Source organism: Gorilla gorilla, chromosome 1 (assembly GCF_029281585.2).
Source record: "Gorilla gorilla gorilla isolate KB3781 chromosome 1, NHGRI_mGorGor1-v2.1_pri, whole genome shotgun sequence".
NCBI lineage: Eukaryota > Metazoa > Chordata > Mammalia > Primates > Hominidae > Gorilla > Gorilla gorilla.
This window is the reverse complement of record NC_073224.2, coordinates 169081522-169099879: the sequence shown is the minus strand read 5'-3', so window position 1 is coordinate 169099879 and position 18358 is coordinate 169081522. Positions and strand designations below refer to the sequence as shown.

General features: G+C 39.5%; 1 protein-coding gene across 2 annotated transcripts in view; it reads right to left on the bottom strand.

Moving 5' to 3' along the window:
- The window catches only part of PTGER3 (prostaglandin E receptor 3), a 195647-nt gene that overhangs the window by 25831 nt on the left and 151458 nt on the right, over positions 1-18358 (bottom strand). Inside the window, exon 4 of one of the 2 annotated variants that reach the window (XM_063697674.1) lies at positions 2764-4626. The exons of the other annotated variant lie outside the window; for it this stretch is intronic. Within the exon in view, the coding sequence (XP_063553744.1) occupies positions 4492-4626 (135 nt within the window). The 3' untranslated portion in view covers positions 2764-4491. Of the gene's footprint in view, positions 1-2763; positions 4627-18358 lie in introns of those variants that run through there. 2 annotated transcript variants of the gene reach the window in all.

Sequence of the window (18358 nt, the reverse complement as noted above, 5' to 3'; positions counted from 1 at the left end):
GGCTGATGTCGAACTCCTAAACTCTAATGATCATCCCACCTTGGCCTCCTAAAGTGCTGGGATTATAGGGGTGAGCCACCACGTCTAGCCTCCCTCTTTGTTTTTTGATCATTATTGGTTTAGTGTCTATTTTGTCTGAAATTAAAATAGTTACCCCTGCTATTTTCTGTTTTCCATTTGCTTGGTAAATTTTTCTCTGTTCCTTTACTTTGAATCTATGGGTGTCATTGTCTGTGAGATGGATCTCTTGAAGACAGCATACAGTTGGATCTTGCTTTCTTCTTCACCTTGTCACTCTGTGCCTTTTAATTGAGGTATTTATTCTGTTTGCATTTAAGGTTAATATTGATATGTGTGGACAGGTGCAGTAGCTCACGCTTGCAATCCCAGCACTTTGGGAGGCCGAGTGGGTGGATCATGAGGTCTAGAGATTGAGACCATCCTGGCCAACATGGTGGAACCTTGTCTCTACTAAAAATATAAAAATTAGCTGGGCGTGGTGGTGTGTGCCTGCAGTCCCAGCTACTTGGGAGGCTGAGGCAGGAGAATAATTGAACCTGGGAGGCAGAAGTTGAAGTGAGCCAAGATTGTACCACTGCACTTCAGCCTGGTGACAGTGAGATTCCCTCTCAAAAAAAAAAAAAATTGATATTTGTAGGTTTTATCCTGTAATCATATTGTTAGCTGGTTATTATGCAGACTTGATTGTGTGGTTGCTTTATAGTGTCAACGACCTATATGCTCAAGTGTGCTTTTGTGGTGACTGGTAACAGTCTTTCCTTTCCACATTTAGCACTCCCTTAATGACTGTGCAAAGCAGTAACAAATTCCCTTAGCATTTGCTTGTCTGAAAATGATATTATTTCTCCTTTGCTTATGAAACTAGTTTGGCTGGATATGAAATTCTTGGTTGGAATTTCTTTTTTCTTTTTTTTTTTTTTTTAAGAATGCTGAGGCTGGGCGAGGCAGCTCAGGCCTGTAACCCTAGCACTTTAGGAGGCCGAGGTGGGTGAATCACCTGAGGTCAGGAGTTCGAGACCAGCCTGGCCAACATGGTGAAACCCCATCTCTACTAAAAATAAAAAAATTAGCCAGGCATGATGGCGGGCACCTGTAATCCCAGCTATTCAGGAGGCTGATGCAGGAGAATCTTTTGAACCCAGGAGGCGGAGGTTGCAGTGAGCTGAGATTGTGCCACTTCACTCCAGCCTGAGTGAAAGAGCAAGACTCTGTCAAAAAAAAAAAAAAGAAAAAAAAAAAAGAATGGTGAATATAGGCCCCTAAGTCTCTTCTGGCTTGTAGAGTTTCTGCTGAAAGTTCCACTGTTAGCTTGACAGGGTTCCCTTTGTAGGTGACCTTCCCCTTCTCTCTAGCTGCCTTTAATATTTTTTCCTGCATTTCAACGTTGGAGAATCTGACGACTATGTGTCTTGGGGATGGTTGTCTTATATAGTGTCTTGTAGGGGTTCTCTGCATTTCCTGGATTTAAATGTTGGCCTCTCTAGTGAAATTGGGAAAATTTTTATGGATGATAACCTCAAATACGTTTTCCAAGTTGCTTGATTTCTCTCCCTTTCCTTGGGATGCCAATGAATTATAGATTTGGTCTCTTGGTCTCTTTACATAATCCCATATTTCTCAGAGGTTTTATCCATTCTTTATTGTTTTTGCTTGATTTTTGTCTGACGGAGTTATTTCAGAGAAGCAGTCTCTCAAGCTCTGAGATTCTTTCCTCAGCTTGGTTGATGCAGCTGTTAATACTGGTTGTATTATGAAATTCTTAAAGTGAGTTTTTCAACTCTGTTAGTTCAGTTTGATTCTTTCTTAAAATGGCCATTTTATCTTTCATCTCCTGTGTTGTTTTATTATATTCTTTAGATTCCATGGATTAGGATTCAACTTTATCCTGAATATCAATGATCTTCATTTCTATCCATATACTGAATGCTAGTTCTGACATTTTGGTCATTTCAGCCTGGTTAACAACCTTTGCTGGGGAACTAGTGTGGTCATTTGGAGGTAAGAAGACATTTTTGCCTTTTTTGTTGTTGTTGTTATTGCCAGAGTTCCTGCACTGTTTTTGTCTCATCAATGTGGGCTGATGTTTCTTCAGTCTTTGAAGTTGCAGTCCTTTGGATGGGCTTTTTGCTTTTATCTTTTTTGGTGCCCTTGAGGGTTTGATTGTGATTCTCAGTGGGTTTAGACAACTGGCTTCAATTATAGCCTGCTCCTGGGTCTTGGAGGAGACCCCTCCAATTACTGTCTCCATGACTGTGTTTCTTTTGTTGGGTGTTCTGGCCCACAGGACTTCCTTAGGCAGAGGTTGCAGTTAGCAGACAAGCCACTTACTTGCTGGGTTGGCCCTAATATGTTGTTTGAGTGCTTCTCAGGGAAACATAAGGTTGCACTTGTCTACAGAGTTTAGGCAAAAGCAGAACCACTGAGCTGGAAGCTCTAACAGATGTGGCCCATCTTGCTATGAGAGGCAGGGGTAGGTGGAATTGCCCACCCTGCCATCTGGGTGTTTCCAGGGCAACAGGAAGCTGCACCTCCAACAAATTTAGACAGAGGTGGAACCTCTGAATTGGAAACTCTGGCAAGCATTACCCACTTGGCTTCCAGTGGTACGGGTTGGTAGGGTCACCCTTCTTGCCATCTCAGTGTTTCTCAGGAAAAAGGCAGGCTTTGCCTGCTAGCTGAGTTCAGGCAGAAGAGGGTTTTCTGGGCTTGAAGATCTAGCAGGCATTGTCCCCCTTGGCTACCATTGGCCTGGGTGTGTGGTGTCAACCACCCTACCATCTGGGTATTTCTCAGGACAACAGAATGCTGCACCCTTCGCTGAGTTTATGTAGAAGTGGGACTGTTCGGCTGGAAGCTCTAGCAGGCATTGTCCACCTGGTTATCAGTGGTGGGGATGGGTGAGATCACTTGTTCTGCCATCTGGGTGCTTCCTGGGACAGCAGGAGGCTATGGCTGCTGGCCAAGTTCAGGCAGAAGCAGCACCACTGGGCTGGAAGCTGGTAGTGAGCCCTGTCCAATGAGATGAGGATAGATCAATCTTATTTCTCCCAGACACTGCAAATGTGGCCTCTATTGGAGCTATGGTGCCAGTGCTGGTGCTTTGGGGCCAAAGGCTTGCAGAGGCCCTCTTGGACTCAAAAGTTGCCTCCACAAAATGACCAGATGGCTCTCTACCTCAGTTTATTATCACAGATGGGAGCGTGGGGGGCCAGAGGGATTTTTCCATTCCCAGTCTTGCATTGGTCCCTGTGGAGAGTGTGAATCTTCTAGGGGGCTCTCACTCACCCTTTACCATGTGGGAGAGGTTCTCCTGGTTTCACACTAAGCCAAAATAGGCTGGTGTCCAGCTTTGCTTCTCTCTGCTCTGTGTCCCCTGCTGCCTTGATGGATCCCAATGTGGTTTCTCAGATGTTTGGCCTGCAGGGTCAGTGTTCACTAGCCCTTTTGTTTCCTCTCTGAGAGCAGCACACGTGAGCTGCTTCTAGTCTATCATCTTGGACCCTCTAATCTCTTTTTCTTTGAGCTGACATTATTGAGGGCCTTACATGTTCCAACCACTTTATGCAAAATATCTCAATCCTTACAGCAACCCTAAAAGTTAATATGATGATACCCATTTTGTAGATGAGGAAACTGAAGCTAAGAGAAGTTAAGTAACTTGACAGAGGTCATACAAAATAGCACAGTTGAAACTTGTTGAACATGAGTATTTTTATGTTCCTGAGGGCAGTTTTTATGCCTAGAAAAAAACGTATTTAACGTAATTTTGGTACAAAATTAGTATTCAATTTATTTAAACTCTTGTTCTTCTTAAGCTTTTATGTTAGTTTATAAATCTTTTTAACACATTCATAAACATAGCAAATTTTATAATTACTTTGAAGGAAGATTTCCCAACTTAATTAAATTCCTTAAATATTTAAGCACATTTATTAATGTAACATATTTCTATTTTCTTTCTAAGTATACCAATTAGGCGACTTAAGAAACTTCCCAAGAACTTAAGTCACTCTTATAAGCCTAATAAATTAAATTTATAGGTATGATGAACCTGAAGTTCTCTTAAATGTTACAAGTAAGATTTTAATCTGAAATTACAAGCCTAAAGCAATTACTCATCCATTTTAGCTTGGAATTACAATGTTGACCTGTTATTATAAAAAGTCCAATTTTCTTAAATAATTCTAGTAACTAAAATTCTAACAGGCACATATTTCTAAATAAAAACATTTTAGAGTTGCGACTTTGACATTTTCATGCTCTATAATACTAAATGTTGCCATCATTAAACGATCAGAACATGGCCAGGCACGTTGGCTCATGCTTGTAATCCCAGCTCTTTGGGAGGCCAAGGTGGGTGGGTTACTTGAGGTCAGGTGTTCAAGACCAGCCTGGCAAACATGGTGAAACCTCATCTCTACTAAAAATGCAAAAATTAGCCAGGCTTGTGGCGCATGCCTGCAATTCCAGCTACTTGGGAGGCTGAGGCAGGAGAATCACTTGAACCCAGGAGGCGAAGGTTGCAGTGAGTGGAGGAGGCGAAGGTTGCAGTGAGCGGAAATCACTCCACTGCACTCCAGTCTGGGTGAGAGAGCAAGACTCCATCTCAAAACAAACAAACAAACAAAAAAGGATCAGAACACAATTATATCATCCTCAGTAATTTTACCATCCTAAGTAATTCTGAGACACTTATGTGTAATGCTGTTGTGTGGGACACCCTGATTCTTATTTATCTGTCTCAGTGCCCTCTGAATTAGACAAAATTCTGATAGCCTCCAAGATATCCACCCCCTGGTATACACAAGCTGTATAATCATCTCGCCTTGAGTGTGAGCAGAAGCTGGGAATATCATGGGTAATAACTCCCATGATTATGTTGCATTATATTGCCAAAGGTATTTTCCAGATGCAGTTAAGTTTCCTAGTCAATTGATTTTGAGTTAATTAGAAAGGAAAAGTTCCTGGGTGGGTTTGATTTAATCTGGCAAAACCTTAAAAGAGATAAGCAGGAGCAAGAGCAGCAGCAGCATCACCACTTTCCTGCTGACCTTAGAAGATGATCTCAAGCCTCAAATGAGACCACAGCCCAGGCTGACACTTTGATTTCAGTCTAGTGAGACCCTGAGCTGAAGACCAAGCTAATGCATACCCAGATTCCTGCACAGAAATTGTGAGATAGTAAAACTGTGTTGCTTTAAATCACTAAATTTGTGGTGATTTGTTAGGAAGCAATAGAAAATTAATAAACTCTCTAACTGGGGTGGTCTTATCATGTGTGTTCCTTAAATTCAGTGTATACATGTGTAATTCTGTTCACTTACAGAGATTGGAAACCCTATACAGGCTGCTATAGAATTTTGCATCATTTTCTGGCTGAGATATTTAGGTGTCTTTCTATGTAAAGGAACTCCATCACATTCCTAGATTATTGTAAATAGGAACATGAGGGGAATCCTCTATATTTGTTGTATGCTTCCTTTATTTGGGACACAACTCTTCTAGATATTAAAATCACATCCCATTGAATTCTGTATATTTTTGGCACTTTGTCTAACTATTCCAAGATCATTTTCCTGAAAATGCAAGAGCCAAAATTTGTCTGTTTCTAAAGAATTAGACTCTTTTTACTTCTTTTAGTGGCCAGGAATAAGTTTTTGAGTTTTGAAATAATATTGAGATGTTTATTGTTCCACTTAATTCTGACAGCATTCTAAAACTTCTCTGGGTTGGACTTCTGAGGTTCTCTGTGGTTGCTCTGAAGCAATAGTAGTTATATTCTAACATCATTACTCACTCCATCCATAAAAACTGTGTTATACTCCATCAAATGGTTTTTAAGTGCATCTGTGCATTTATTCATTAAGCTTTTCTTTTAACAGCACAATGATAATTAACCCATGTATGTACATAACACTCTAAGAAAGATACAAAGAATATAATATACCATTTCTGTTCCATAGGACTTTATGATCTAGTTGGAAACAAGATATAGATGCAAAGAATTTTGCATACAAAACAATATGGGTTAAGTGGTACATATATTATGTAATATGACTGATACAAAATATAAGTGGAGATAGAAATGAGAATAAGTTTAAAAACTTCATGGAACAAGAAGTATTTAAGCTCATTCATTCATTCAGCAAGCATGAATTTAGAAACTTTAATGTGTCAGGCACTGTGCTAGGCTCTGAGGGCCCAAGAATAAGGTGCAGTCACTCCCTTCATCAAGCTCACAGTCTAGCTGAGGAAACAAAAAAAAGGGAAAATAAAAGAATAAAGATATACAATATGATAAATGCTATTACAGTGTTGTGTACAACATTCAATGCAAACCAAATGGAGAGAGGAATAATGCCGGCAATGAGGATGGGAGGAAGCATATGGCAAAGGAGATTTCAAAGGGGATATTCTTGCTGAACCTGATAGACAAAATAATACTGTCCTTTTGTGACCATTTCTTATGCTTCAAGAATGGCCCTAAGTACTTTTATACTAATAAACCTCATATGATCCTCACAACAACTTCATGTGATCAGAGATTGCTAAAGACTGCATATTTGTCTCCCCCATACCTACCCACCAAATTCATATGTTGAAACCCTAATCCCCAGTGTGCTGATATTTGGAGATAGAGCTTTGGGAGATAACTGGGTCATGAAGGTGGGACCCACATAATGGGATTAATGCCCTTTTAAGAAGAGACAACAGAGAGCTTGCTTCCCTTCTCTGTTTTCTCCACCATTTGAGGACACAATGAGAAGACTGACATGTGCAAACCAAAAAGAGGGCACTCACCAGACACCGAATCTGCTGGCACCCTGATTCTGAACTTGCTGGCCTCCAGAACTGTGAGAAACAAATTTCTGTTGTTTAAGCCACTTAGTCTGTGGTATCTTGTTATAGCTTCCCAAACTGACCAAAACAGGGATACAATACCAATGGGGAGTAGTTCCTAAAGAAGAGACTGAAATCATCAGACCACAAACTCATCATCCCTCTGCCTGGGACACTATCTCCCAGATACCACAAGGCTCACTTCCTCATTCATTCAGGTTTCCATCTAAATGTCATCTTATCAGAAAAGCCTTCCTTGATCAATCTGTCAAAAGCACAACCACTTTCCTCTCTCTCTTCTCTTCACTCCCACATCACTCTCTGCATCTTTACTCTGCTTTAGTTTTCATCATGGCAATTATTAGACATTTTCTATCTCCCCTAACTAGAATAAGGGTCTCATGAGGACAGGAATTTTTGTACTGTTCTTTATCTCCAGGGCTAAGCACAGATCCTGGCACACACTGGATGCTCAATAAATATGGTTGAATTCATGAATGAATGAATGAAGTGACTTGCCAAGGTCATACTGTTGGTATATGGCAGAGCTGGTCCTTGGATCAAGATTTGTTTGACCCCATTGACCCAGTTCTTAAATACTTCTCCTCACTGCTTAGAAGGAAGAATAAGTTAACACTAGAGACAGAATAAGTTGCAACATAGGGGATGTGAGAAGGAGGGTCCTGAAGATGAAACCAGGGAAATAGTTTGGGATCAATAATAAAACATCTGGAAGTCTTGGAAGAGAAGTCTATAATTTTTCCTTTGGGCATGAAGAAAAATCTTACTGAGTGGGGTTACGAGCCCCTCAAAGTACTAATTGTAAGGCTTGAGAACAGCTGAGAGGGGAAAGGACATTTATATGGACTCTAATAACACTTTGGATCTTGTTGCATTTCCATTGAAATTCTACAGAATACTGCTATCTCAAGGGGACTAAGTGGATAATTTAGTAAATATATTCCTTCCTGGCACTTTTCATGCATGACTTGGTATAATCTGTTAAAGGCTTTAGCTTTAGGTTATGGTCTGCTTTGATCTCCAAGCTCTTTTGCTGATTTTCTGCATGTTGCTGGTTATGCTTATTACAGTTCTTTCTCTTCTTTCAACCCAAATGTGTGTAATTTGTCATGTTGGTAACATTCCTGCCTCCCCCATTTTTGGTGGAATGAGGAAGGCTCAGGTTTCTAAATCTATAGTTTTTGATTTTTTTTATGGCATGGGAAATAACTGAAATCTGCTTCCTTTTAGTGCAATTCTAGGTTCTAATATGATAGATTTGTTTATTGCTCCTATATATACTTATTTTTCAACAAAGTCTCTAAATTTTTCTCTGTATATAAATTTCAAATTCTTGATATCTTCTCTGTGGTGCATTAGAGAATATAAAGCAGATTTTAAAAATCTGTTTTGCTTGTGAGCTGGCTGATTTATATTAGCTATTATGTTCTAGCTGGGTGGTTATGCTGTTTCATAATATCCCAAAACTCATATTAAGACCCAAACTGCAGACCACTATGTAAACAAGAGCAAAGAGTAGAAACATATTTTCTTTCTTCCATTATGTTTGGATATAAGATTCTATTTAGATCTTTCTGAGTAACTCAAAATAGGTATGGGTAAAGGCAGCTTCATATGTGTTTGTTCCTGACTGGAAAGCAATGAAGCAATAACACTGTTTCTGTCTTTCATTTTTGTGTTAAAGCATGCAAAGCTGTGGGAGTTGACTATTTGAAAATCAGCATAAGAGTACCATGTACACTAGCAAACTTTCTCCTGGCTTTTCTCCAAGCTGAGTTTCCAGTGGCAGAGAACAGACCCAAAAAGCCCTCTTAGCAGACGTAGCAGTCATGGTTGTGTTGCAATAGGCACCTCACAATCATGAAGGGGCATCAAAGTGATGGCCTTTTATGAATTCGGGAAGATCCAAAGACTCTGAAAAACCACCATTTAAAAGGATAAATAATAGGCTTCTGGAGACAATTAAAGAGAGGGTTAGGGAAGTTCAGGAACATCAAAATGTACCTATGTAGATCCTATTTTTTTCAGCCTCCCAGGTATTTTAAAAATTGCATATATTTAAGTTATACAACATGATGTTTTGATACACATTTGCATAGTAAAATAATTACTACATTCAAGCAAATTAATGTATCTATGATTTCACATAGTTACCTTTGTGTGTGTGTGTTTGTTAAGAGCCCATAAAATCTGTCTTAGCAAATTTCCAGTACACAATATCATTAACCATAGTCCCCATGCTATAATTTAGATCTCTAGACTTATTTATCCTACATAACAGCAACTATGTTTCCTTTAACCTACTTTCTCCCTGTTCTCCCTCCCATCTCAGGCTTTTAAATTCATCCGAGATGTGAAAAAAAGCACAATCTGTGCTAAGAAACTAGGCTTTGGTTTGTGAATTTGGGGATTTTTTTTCTGATGGAAAAGACTGTGGGGCATAAGATGTAGTTGTGCTGTTGTTTAGCCATAGATTTGTGCAAATTAGAAAAAGATGTCTGTTTCTTTGGGATTCGCCTTCCCTCTCCTCTGCCTAGCACCCTCGTGGTATGAATAATGTGCATAACAATTTGCAGCAGCCCTGAGATAGGGTGGGCCATAGTGCACAGCAGGAGTGTAGTAGGTTTTTTAGAAAAGAAAGCACGTAAGAACAGCTGAATTTATGTGGTGTTAAATATTTCCTCCCTTTTCATGCCCCATTGGCTTAGATTTACCTACTATGCCTAGATATATGCTAACTCGCTCTTTAGCGACAGGCAAATTAACCCCTCAAATCTAAATCAGCACCAGTACCTCAATCGGATTTCCACTTAAGATTGTGCTCTGTTGGGAGGCCGAGGTGGGTGGATCACGAGTTCAGGAGATCAAGACCATCCTGGCTAACACGGTGAAACCCCGTCTCTACTAAAAATACAAAAAATTAGCCAGGCGTGGTGGCGGGTGCCTGTAGTCCCAGCTACTCGGGAGGCCGAGGCAGGAGAATGGCATGAACCCGGGAGGCAGAGCTTGCAGTGAGCCGAGATCGCGCCACTGTGCTCCAGCCTGGGTGACAGAGCGAGACTCCATCTCAAAAAAAAAAAAAAAAAAAAAGATTGTGCTCTGTTTTTGTTGGCTTATGTTTTATTTATTTTATGTTAATGATAAATATAATTTTGATTTCTCTGTTGGACAAGTTTAGTATAAAATGCAAAGGCAACCTAAAATTACATATAAATATTACCATGGCTCACATTCAGAGAAAATTAAATGACCAAAAGAAAAATAAAATAAGAATGATGATGACAATTGGACAATACACCAATGTTCAGATTAGGTTTCTACACTAGGCTAGTGTTTAATTCTTTTCATATGGCTTATGATCTATAGTTTTCTTCTTGCAGTGGTCGATATGTTAGATAATTGCTGATATGACATCTAGGTAAAACCTTGAGCTGAGGAGAACCATCAGATCACTGACTTCTCTTGAAAGCCCCACATGTCTGTGAGGACTTGTTCTTAGGCTTCTTCCCTTTGGACAGTTTACTTTTTTTTTTTTTTTACTGTTAGGAGCCACTTCCCATCTTGCTTAATTAATATCATTGCTCTTTTCCTGTCCTTCATCTCCAAATGTTACTCTTGACCCTTTCTGAGTGACTTATTTAACTGAAGTACATTAAACATGCATAAACACTTCATGTCTTTCAGAAACTTCATTTGGCATTTCCATGTTGTACCACTTCAATTCAGCTCAATTCAATGATTACGGCTTAGTCTTTTATACACAGACCACTAGACAAGGTCCTGCAGAAACACAGAGTGAAGGAAGCATAGACCCTCCACTCAGTGAGCATTCAACGACAGCAACAAAAGTGATAATAACAACTGCCATTTATTTAACAACACTTATTTTGTTTCAGGACTCTATATCATTTTCTCTTTTAACCCTTATTTCTGACACCCCTGTACCATAAGTATTCTTATCATTTTACCACTGAAAACACTGAGGCTTATAGAATTAAGTGATCCTCTTAAGATCAGAAAGCCGATAAGTGATGTGAAATTTGAAATGACCCCCAAGTCTATCTTCTAACCTCTGTAAACTGGTGGAGGATGATAGAAAAAAAAGTGTACATCAAAACAACTATAATACAAAATACTGGTCCATTAACTTATGCTACAATCTACTTTAAGTATCACCCCTTCCAAATTCTCTCTTGTGTATGTTATCTTGGTAAACGGCACAATAATCCACTCAGCTGCATGGTTCGTCTAACCTTATCCTAACCAGTTACTTTGTCTTATCAGTTTTAGCACTTAAATATTTATCTCCACAGACACTATGTTTTCTGACTGTAACACCCTGTTCTCACACACAACCCTCCCTGACCTATCCTTCATGGTGCTATAAGGGAAATTGGTTTTTATCATGTTTATATTAAAAATCTTTTAATCACTCTTCTTAGGACAAAGTCCAAACTCCTTAGGCTGGCATAAAAAGTCCTTCAAGATATGGCTACGGTTTTTCCCTTTGGTTTTATCTCTAGAGTTACCTGCAGGAGAACCCAGTTATATATTCATAGGAATTTTTGTTTGTTTTGTTCCTTAAGTACCTTAAACATAATAAGCCCTCTTACTTTCTTCATACCTATTGACATGCTGTCCTCTCTGGAACCTGATTCTTGAGTGCAGTTGCTTTTACTCAACGTGCAAAACTCTGCTTCAGCTTCTCCAGGCTGGGTTTTCCTAAATCACTCACTACCTGGCTGTATTAAGTGGCACTCCTTTGGATTTCAACTATAACCTTCAACTCCACTGTCATAAAACTCACCCCATTCTGTGTCAACCAGCAGTGCCTTTGTTGTCTCTGGCTTTAGACCATGAGCTTCCAGCAGCAGGGACTATCATTCATCACACAGGCACTCAATTAAGGATTGTTTAATGAAAAAATAAAGACACAATAATTTCCAAGTTATTTCTATTTGATTTTGGAATGCATTTCCTGAATTCCCATTTGGTGTAAACACACCCACTCACAAACTGCAGATGCCACCCTCAGACCGACAGTTAGATATTAATGAAGCAGCTAGAAACATTTCAATGAATTTTAAAGGCTCAACACTCCTAGCACTGCTCTGTTTCTCAGTTCTTGCTATTCTATTCTTCCCCTCATTCACTATAATTGATAAAAGTCTATCTTAAGAAAAAGGGAGAAAAATTTGTCCATTTTTAAAATAGGATGACATCAAATGATCTTTACTGCTGCCCCAAGGGTATGGAAATGGTCAGTGTCATATAATACACCCATTTGTGGTTTTAGATCAGATACCCTCCAGGGCAGGAGCTGTGTCTTGATACAGTCTGCTTGTTTTAGAGCTTGCAGGCTTGCATAGCATTCTTCTTCTCTAACAACAATTATAAAAATAGCATGGACTTTCTTGTAATCTTCGTCATAAGCTAAGGAACGAAAGATTACAAAATTCTGCCAATTTAAGATCATTGATGGAGACCTTAAAAGGTCCTAATAAATGCTTTATATAATATGGAAAACCATGTATGAGAGACATGTGCCATGAGTCTTAGGAAAAGACATTTGAAATTGCACTTAGAGGTAGTAATGCTATACGGAAACAAAATCTTTACTATGAAATCTCACTCAGCTGAAAGGGGAAATCCACAACAGGGCTGAGTTAATGTTGAAAGGGCTTCCTAGACCAGCTACTTACCTCTTTATAATTATCTAGGAATAAATACTTTGGAGCACCTACTATGTAACCTCTTGTGAAAAATACACAGAGGTGAGGTTGTAAAATATGGAGTTTCAGGGGGGAAAAATGCTTTGGAGGAAGACAGACCTGCATTTCAAACCCAATTCTATCACTTACGAGCTGTTGCTTTGGGGCATATTCATTAACCTCTCTGAGCTTGAGTTTCCGCATGTAAAATGTTGACGATAACCCTACCTCACATGTTCCTTCTAAGGTTTAAACAAGATAAGGTGTTCAAAGTGCTCAGCACAGTGCTTGGCACAGAATGAATAGTAAATGGTGACTGCCATCTGTTGACATGTATTTAACACAGCTGGCACCAGGTATGACTAGTGTCAAATGAGAAGCATATACATAAAAACTGTTAGGAATGAAAGTGTGCTTATAGTGTTCATAGATAGATTGTACTAGCTATCCAAGGAGTAACATATCCTCATCCCCTGTCTTCTTCCTCTACATATTGTAACCTCCTTAGGAGGTGGCTCACACCTGTAATCCCAGCACTTTGGGAGGCTGAGGTGGGTGGATCATTTGAGGTCAGGAGTTTGAGACCAGCCTGGCCAACATGGTGAAACCCCGTCCCTACTAAAAATACAAAAATTAGCTGGGTGTGGTGGGCCATGCCTGTAGTCCCAGCTACTCAGGAGGCTGAGGCAGGAGAATTGCTTGAACCCAGGAGGCAGAAGTTGCAGTGAGCCAAGATTGTGCCACTGCACTCCAGCCTGGGTGACAGAGCAAGACTCCTTCTCAAAAAAAAAAAAAGAAAAAGAAAAAAAAAAAGAAAAAGAGTAGGAACATTTCTTACTTCACCTTCATATCTTCCTAGCACGTAAAATAATACTGCATCTACAGCAGATCCTGTAATACATATTAAATAATATCTGATCTATGTGCTTTCTGTGAGTAGGTGATTGCCTCTTGGAAAGCAGAAACAATGTCCAACTGAAAAAAAAGTTTCATTACTATTGAGTACAAACTAGAACTAAACAAGGAACAAATGGAATCTAGTTTACCAGCTTTTCTCAGATCCTCATTCTCCTCATGCAATATGCCATAACTGTGTGGTTTGAGGTTAGAAGCTGATAATTTACCCATTATGTGCCAGGCACCTTGTACCATCTAGCCTAATTTTCTAATAATCCATGTGGGGTAGATACTGGTATCTCCATGGTACAGATGAGAAGCTGATGCTTAAAGAGTCTGAGACACTTGCCTAAAGTCATGCAGCTAAGTGCCAGTGCTTAGATTTAATTCTAGAACAGTCTGCTGCCTCCTCCCACAGGACACCGCCTCTTGTTTCAGCTATAGGACTGTGGCGTGGAGAAAGACATCAGGACAAGGCCAATGTCCTGGGAATGGTAGTAGGGTCTTTTTTCTGCATGTCTTTCCTTGTGATTCCTGAGGAGCTGAGGAGGCTACATCACCAGGACTTTCCCCAGCATCTGCCTTATCCAACTAGGTGACAAGAGCACAGACAAACCATTGTTTAAGTTAAATTCTAGATTTTAAGTTCATATGTCAGTGTTCATGCAGAAATGTGAAATGCCTTTTACATGAGTAAGAACTCTTCCCTGAATAGTCAGGACTTTTCTGTGAATTTATAGGATTTTATTACACAAAGTGTTAAAATAAGTCAGGAAAAAATTCCTTTGAAAACTACTGCCAAGATGAACGTATGCAAATGTTCCAAAGTCTATTGCTGCTAGGAATAAGAGCAACAGAGAAAATTCATTTGTTTGTTGCTTCCTTGATATTTTAAATACATCTTCTATATCCTCCATACCCCATTCAACATTTTCTTAAATCCAACAATATTTATTAAAAATAAAATAAAAAATTTAATCTACACGTAACAGCCTTATTACAAAATAATTATTAAATGTTAAGAACCACAATTTGGTTTTGGTCGGAATGAAAAATAATCTTTTAAAGTGCCTGATAGGTGGGACATGGTGGCTCACGCCAGTAATCCCAGCTCTTTGGGAGGCCAAGGTGGGTGGATCACCTAAATTCAGGATTTCTAGACCAGCCTGGCCAACGTGGTGAAACTCCATCTCTGCTGAAAATACAAAAAATTAGCCGGGCGTGGTGGTGAGCACCTGTAATCCCAGCTACTTGGGAGGCTGAGGCAGGAGAATCACTTGAACCTGGTGGGCGGAGGTTGCAGTGAGCCGAGATCATGCCATTGCACTCCAGTCTGGGAAACAAGAACAAAACTCCATCTCAAAAAAAAAAAAAAAAAAAAAAAGAGTGCCTGATAAATTTGTTTTCTTATGAAGTTTTGTGACAATCATCATTTTAACTCTGTTTACCAAATAGCATTTTGAGCCTGCAAGTCTGCCAGAAAACTACATTGAATGCCTAGTTTTCTACATGACCTTGGATAGTTTATTATATTTCAGAACACTTTGGTTGTCTAGTATGAAGCGTATTTGGTTTTCTTCTACTCTTGCTGAAGGCAAACTCATTTTTTTTCCCAAAAAGTATGTTACATAATTATTGAACTCCTGGAAGAAAATTAGAATATTTTTAGTGAAGTGCTATTATGGATAACAATTCCTGTGGAATTTGATCAAGCCTCACCTTTAGGCAAAAGTATATTTAGTTTACTGTTTGCTTCTTGAAAGTCCTCTCCCCACTCATCCCACCCTATCTCCAGTAGAGGTATGTGAATCCTTATAACAGTCTTACGGAGTAGATGTTAATTCCATTGTATCGGAGATAAAACTAACACCCAGGGAGTTTAAGTATTAAGTTTAAGTGCCTGAAATCACACAAAGCTGAATGGCAAAGTTGGGGGGTTAAACCACCTATATCTGACACCAAAATCCAATCTTTTCCCCTACAGCATGACTTTCTTAGCATTCCCTTAGTTTTCTCTCAAAGGTTTTCTCTTGACATCACACTGAGTGGTGGGCTGTTTGATGATTCAAATATAACGGAGTTCTAAGGATATCAATCCCTGCTGTCACCAAATGACTCTCAATTGATTATTGACATCTCAATACTGAGTTCCCCCCAGCACCAGGAGCAAGAGCGTAGCATTTAACAAAAGAAATGACAAATAGGAGAAATTACAAATAGTATTTAAGCCACAATTTTTACTCATTCTTTTCTTATTTTCTCAAAATATTTGATAAGTGATAGTCCACACTCTTTGTGTATCAGGATCTCTGGACATTTATAAGGCAGAGTCAGTTGCTGGTCATGAACAGCAACTCAAACAATCCAAGCTTCATGTGGTTAGTATTCTGCCAGCTTGAGGAAACTTGTCTTTGGACACAAATAAAAGAAAAGTAGTCCCAAAATTTAAGTGGCTGCCTATGATTACTCATTGCCTTTGAATAGTGGTTACTTTTCATGGTATACAACTACAAAATCATTTACATAAAATCCAGTGTAAGAGCTGATTAAATCAGCATCACTTTGTAAACCAAGTGAACAGACACAGAGCTGAAATTCAGACTCCAGATGCTGCAAAAAATAAAAATAAATAAAGATGCTTTAGAATGCCTGGCTCAGTCCCCGATGTGAGATTTCACAAAAACAAGTTTCTGTTTCACAGAAACAACCCATAGCATACTTGCTGAAGAAATTTCAGAGAACAGGAATTTGGTCTGACATAATTTTAGGTACAGAAGTGTGATGTTAAGGTAACAGCATAAGCTCTTGTTTTGATTGTGTCTGTTATCACATGTAAGAACTATAGTTTCAAAGCTCAGGCTAAGGTGGTTGCAAAAGAGGTTTAAGCAGTGGACAAGCAGTTGTACTAGACCAGGAGAACCAAATAAAACTTTTTCACAGATCCCTAGTGGTTGGTGGCAATGTCTCTGACAACCTGGAGTAAGATTAGGAAGAAGAGTGCTGCGGTGCATATGTGCATGTTGTCTGGTGTAAGATTCCAGCTACTCTTTCTGGGAAAGACTGCCCTTTGCAGTGAAATGATAACATTCCTAAAATTTTAGGAGTTAAAATCTCTTTTCTTCAAAATGATGAAGATAGTAGGATGCATGTATTTTCTCTTTTTTTAAAATGTCCTTACTTAATTAAATTACTAGTTGGCTACTGTTAAGAGTTAACTTGTGTCCCCACAACAGATATTGAAGTCCTAATCCGTAGTATCTATGAATGTGGCCTTATTTGGAAATAGTGGTTTTGCAAATGATTGAGTTTTGAGGAGGACATTAGGGTGGGCCTTAGTTCAAGACTGGTGTCCTTATCAAAGGGGGGAAATTTGGACACAGAGACAGATGTATACAAAGAGGAAGATGATGTGAACACACAGGGATAATGCCATCTACAGGCCAAGAAATGCCTAGGAATGCCAGAAAACTACCAGAAGCTAAAAGAAGCATGGAACAGATTATCGCTCCCAGTCCTCAGTAGAGACCAGCCATGCTGACTCCTTGATCTCAAACTTCCAGCCTCTGGAGCTGTGAGACAGTAAATTTCCATTCAGCCTCCCAGCTTGTGGTAAATTGTTACAGCAGCCCTAGGAAGCTAATACAGCCTTCTTAGGTCAAATTCTTATTTTTGTTTTTATTTGTTTTGCTTTTTGAAATTCTACTAGTTCTTAAATCACAGAGTCTGAAAACCCTTATCAGGGGTGGCCGCAAGGTCCCATCCAACCCTAAGATTTTATGATATTTTACACTGCAACAGCTCTTTTCTAATTTTTTGACTAGGCGTTAGTGTTCCGCCAGGACTGGAGCTTTTCAGACTCTCCTTGACATAGCAGAGTACAAACAAGCAAAACATTTAGCTGTTTCAGACCCAAACCTCAGAAAATATCCCACAATATGGCTTGATACTCTAAATGCGGACGCTGGATTTCTTTCCCTGTAGTTTGAGTAGGAGTAAAACTCTAGGCACTCCTTGTATAGGATGTAAAAGCTAGATGTGCCTCCACCCATGGATCCGATGAGGAACGGTGTTTCTCAGAAGCTTAGGGATAGGTGCCTGAGGTCTGTGGAATGCCTCTTCCTTTTTATATTTGTATTATCAAACAGCCCACCACTCAGCGATCTTGAGACCCCATTCTCCTTTCCTTTGTCCTCCCAGACAAGCTACATAAGAGGAGGTTAGGGACAGTGAGGTATGTTTTATCTGATTATGCTAGAATGCACTGGTGTCACGTTTCCATTGCTTGAAGGGGTTGAAGTGTTCTTTAGCTTGAAGAAAATCTAACCGGCAATCCATTCACTCATTTATTCATTTGTGAATTCATTCAATGAATAGTAAAAAAGAGGAGTTCTAAGGATATCAATCCCTGCTGTCACCAAATGACTCTGTAACTACAATAACCACTAAGTGATGAGAACCTCTACCCTCATTGAATAGAGGAGAACACATGGGATCAAATAATTGAACCACAGCTGATGGTCCTGTAGCTGATGAATGTCAGCAACTTGACCTCAGTTCTTTATGACTCCCACGTGTCTGCTGTTTCCATTCTATCAAGCTGCCTGCTGGTACAACCCACCAAACTGGTATATATCATAGTATCATAAGACATGTCTCCCCTTCAGGAGCTCATTTCTTCCAGTCCTCTTTGCCTCCAGCCAAGGTCCATCACTTCACAAAAACCTGGTTAAAAGCTCACCTGCTCCAGGAATGTTTCCTGGTTTCCACCTTTACTCAGTCAACCCTTCAGCACCTAGAACTTAAGTTGTGAAATAAGTTTGTTTGTTTGTTTTGCATTTATTGAGATGCTGTGCTGTTATTGACTTCAA